At 28.6% G+C, this 4,629-nt stretch overlaps 1 protein-coding gene across 1 annotated transcript in view; it reads right to left on the bottom strand.

Annotated features, from left to right (window-relative positions):
- The window catches only part of LOC107630953 (ethylene-responsive transcription factor ERF113), a gene marked incomplete in the record, with an annotated part of 2,503 nt that extends 1,803 nt beyond the window's left edge, over window positions 1-700 (bottom strand). Inside the window, 1 exon segment of the mRNA XM_016334250.2 lies at window positions 154-700. Within this exon segment, the coding sequence (XP_016189736.1) occupies window positions 154-406 (253 nt within the window).

Raw genomic sequence — 4,629 nt, 5'->3', positions numbered from 1 at the left:
TATGTCAAAAAAAATGAAAAAAATATAAAAAAACACTTGAGGAACATTTATTCTTTATGCAGGGACCCATTAACATATCTAGCTATGACCCCAAAAAAATTGGATATTTATAAAATATTAAGAATTATAAAGACTAATAAATGTAGTACTTACTTGGTGGAATAGAAGCAGAGGATGAAGCAAGAAAGGGTATATCATCTTCCCTACTTCTTTTGAGATTAGAATTGAGTCCATAAGATGAAGAGGACGTAGATGGTGTTGCAGACACAGAAGCCATGTTAGATGTCACAGCAACATCAGCAGCTTCTTGAGGTATTTCTCCACGAACAACATGAGTCAAAGCCTCAACCATAGTATCCATCTCCTCCTCTTTATTCAGACCGGGAAACATAATCATTGGTTGCATCCCCAAAACATCATCTATCTATTTCTGTATATCAAAATCACCTCTTGTTTCTTCTGCATGCAAATAAGTAACTTACTCAACTATATATTATGCAAATCTGAACATAGAACTTAGAACTAGAACTCCCTCTGAACATTGATATAAATGTACCTATATATAAGCCGCACGGGGGAAAATGCTTTTCTTTTCCTTTGTCCCTTGCTCCTTATTATTATTATTATTATTATTATATGAAAGATGTAATATATATACATACCATCAAGTTGATGAAACAGATCAAATGCATGTAGCTTAGAAGAATAAATAATTGATAATTGATTGGTAATAAAGATAGGTCAAAACTCTTACACTATTAAGGTGTGAAAGGAGAGAAACATGGTGTGGAGGTAACCAACTTGAAGAACCAAACTAAGTCGGTGGTGAAAAGGAAGGAGCCGACATCAAAATATCCATCATCATCTTCTTAGTTTGATTTATTAATATTATATAAGATGAGATGTTTTTTAATTATGGAAAATAAGGCCATAGATCCGTCCACTTGAGGTGTAAATCAAAACTCCACCTGAATAATTCTGTCACGTTATTCCCAAACCTTATGATTGTATAAATAAAAGGAGCTGTTGAGCATATCGGATAGGGTTGTATATTTTGTATCGACACGGGTTGATTTAATTAGCCAAGTTGCATTGCACCCACAAATTTATAAGTGTTTAATTTCAATTATTTTTGGTGTGACATTGGCAAGTTGCTTCAGCAAAAGAAAACTATTTTCAGTTCGATGCTTAATCCTTGGTGTGTATCAACAGTTAATAGGCAAGTCGCAGGTTGCAAGTTGCAGCCGCAACAATTCATTTGTTCAACTTTTTCTTAAGAGTAAAGACCAATTCGGTCTTTGTCCATTTTCACGAAGGACAAAGTGATTCCTATCCAAAAAGAAAAGACATTTGGATCCTTAATTTTTTTATTTTGAAACAATACGGTTTTTGTTAAAAAATTTATTAAATAATAATAAAAATTAGTTTTGTAAGAGTTTTATTTGTATTTTGTGGGATTTTAAACCCCACAAAAATATTTTCAACAATATAACTAATTACTATCACTACTACTAGCGGATCCTTATTTTTATTGTATAATCATACTTTATCATCATTATTATCTCCTTTACCGTTATCATGACCAATACTAATATTATCAACATTGAAGTTTTCTTCTTTTATTTCTTATTCGATATTATTTTTTTCCTTTAAAAGATATTGTATTATAATTACTTTTTTTTTGTGGCATCATTTTTATCAATGGTTTTTCTTCACTTAACCACCATTGCTAAAGAAATTTTTTAAAAACAAAGTTATTAATAATTTGTGGAGGTTTAAATCCCTCACAAAATACAAATAAAACATCCACAAAACTAATTATTATTTAATGAATTTTTTAATAGAAGGACCGTATTGTCCCAAAATAAAAAGGTTGAGAGTCGAAATGTTCTTTTTTTTTTTTACAGAAATCGCTTTGTCCTTCGTGAAAATAGACAAAAACCAAATTGAGTGTTTACTCTTTTCTTAATTCACTTCCATTCATTATTATTTAACAAAAAAAAGGAAAGGAGCCATAATTGAACTAGAATACAAAGTTGTTTTAAAAAGGAACACAAATTTTAACGTCACATCTGAATATACTCAAAATAAATTTCGATTTACCAACTTTAATCAAGATACCTTACATAAGTTCCACTAACTATTAATGTATGTGGCAAATAAGAATTGTTAAACTAGTCACTATTTAGGAATTGTTTGTACGTAATAAACTTTTGAGGAGATAATATTTCTTCCTAAAAAAATATTACTCTAGAATTAATACTTTCATAGAATAGTAGAAAAACATCAGAGAAACTAAAAGATATGTCATGAGCAATTTATAGAATAAATCTAAGTCACTTGAACATTAATATTTTAGCTATTTTCCTAATATACATGTACAATTAAAATGAAACAGTTAATTCTAATAACTACGGAAAATATAAAGTAAAAGTTTATGTGTTTCGTTTTTTTTCTCTTAGTATCTATTTAAGAGTTTACTGCTAGTTAATAAGTTGCTATATACATAAAGTAAGATTTGAATTTTTAATACTTGTTTAAGTTTACTAGAGCAGTAACTATTAGACTAATCCAATTTAATTTTATGTGATTTTTTCTTTAATTAATAACTGTAATTAAAAAACCTATCTACAGATAAGAAGGGATTTTTATTCTATTTTATTACTAATAATAGAAGCGTATATTCTTATATCAACATTGAGGATAAAAATGTAAAATTCAACTAAGTTCTTTTCTTTTAATTTTAAAATTGTAAAAAATATTGTTAAATAGAAATCATACGACCTAAACAGAATTAATGATGAAAACATTTATAATCTCTAAATAGTATAATTTGATATCTAATTGTTTACTTTTGAAAAGGAATGTTCCATACGTCCTGTTTTAACTCTAAAAATATTGAGAATGATTTTTTTTTCAATTTTTTATTTTAATTGATGCTGTCAATTATAGTATTTTATTATATAATATCATTTTCAACATATTTTTCTTTATTTTATTTTAAAAAATATATGATAAAATAATAGTTGATGTAAATAGAAAAGGAAATGGATCAAAGTGAACTACAGAATAAACATGTAAATATATTTAGAAAAATGCGGAACGGAAAGAAATGAGGAATAGAGTGAAGAGATGCATATGAGACTTAAGAGTGGCGAAAAGGGAAAGGAAGCATTTACCTGCGGCGGAGCAAGGCGGAGAAGGAGACGTGGCTGCCTGGCTAGTGGAGATCAGGCAGCGGCTGTGTTGTAACGTTAACCTGTCATAGATTTGCCCAATCACCACCTACACTAAGCTACTAAACTAACCTTTTTTTTTCCTCCTCCTAGTATTTTATCCAAGAGTATTTTTAATTAGATAGATTAAGGGGTTGTTTGGGTGAGTTTTTACAAAAAGATCTTTTTTCGAGTTATCTTTTTTTAAAAGATCTTATAGAGAAGTAAAAGTAATTTTATGTTTGGATATCTCATGTAAAAAGGTCTTTTTATCATGTTTGGGCGCCATTATTTTGTTAAAAAAAGATCTTTTTTCAATGAAAAAAGATCTTTTTTTATTTTTTAACGTGTTTGGCAAATTTCTAGTAGTAAAAGTAAAAGCACTAGTAAAATCAAAAAAAAATCTTTTTTGAGAAGCTGTAATTTACATCTTTTTTTAAAAGATCTTTTTTCCTTAAAAAAAGATATTTTTCATGTAATAAATGAACAAAAAAGTACTTTTATACTGTTATACCCAAACATAATTGATAGATAAAAAGACCTTTTTACATGAGATATCCAAACATAAAATTACTTTTACTTCTCTATAAGATCTTTTAAAAAAAGATAACTCAAAAAAAGATCTTTTTTTAAAAGCTCACCCAAACAAGCCCTAAGTCAGCGCTAGTTTCAGTCAAACAGTTGAACCGTACACGCGCTATCTCTCGCGGATTGGATAAAATTGGGACCATGTGATCAAATGGTATTGGCGTATTGCAACGGTTTTTGTCAAGTAGCGTTGTTTAACACAAATTAAGGTGGGAAAGAATTAGCTGATTTTTTTTTTAAATGGAAAGAAATATGGTGTTTGATGTTAGATTGTTAGAGGTAAATCGCAAACTATATTTCGACTTTATTTTTTTTTTTTTAAATTGCAACCTGCAAAACGCAGATTGTGTTTTACAGAGGGAATAATTTTTTTTTTCGAAAAAATAAAATATAGGTTGCGTTTTGAATTTAAAAAATTTTTTATTCGGAAGCTGTAAAACACAGTTTGTGTTTTGTGTGGAAAAAATATTTAATTAGAAGTCTTGTTTATAAATACTATTGGTAAATATATTTGTGTTTCATACCTCACCCTGTTCCTCTTTCTTTCCAGTGAGTTTTTTTTAATATTTGTAGTGTGAAAAAAGTTGGGTTAGGTGAAGTTGAGGTTATGAAAGGTATTGCAAATTTGCGAGTGTATTATAACGGTGAGATTATACCAAACATACACGAACGAGTGATTTTTGTTTGTAAATGTCTGTTTCCTTTGTTATTCCATGCACCATGAATTTTGTAGAGTTGTAAAATGGTATTTGTGAGAACATATAAAGGCACATTTTAAAGAGGGTGAGCAACATTTTATACAGAAATTCTGTACAAATATTTGGTG

This window comes from Arachis ipaensis, chromosome B03 (assembly GCF_000816755.2).
Source record: "Arachis ipaensis cultivar K30076 chromosome B03, Araip1.1, whole genome shotgun sequence".
In the NCBI taxonomy this organism is placed as follows: Eukaryota; Viridiplantae; Streptophyta; class Magnoliopsida; order Fabales; family Fabaceae; genus Arachis; species Arachis ipaensis.
The sequence above is the reverse complement of the archived record's forward strand: the minus strand, read 5'-3'. Positions and strand labels throughout refer to the sequence as shown.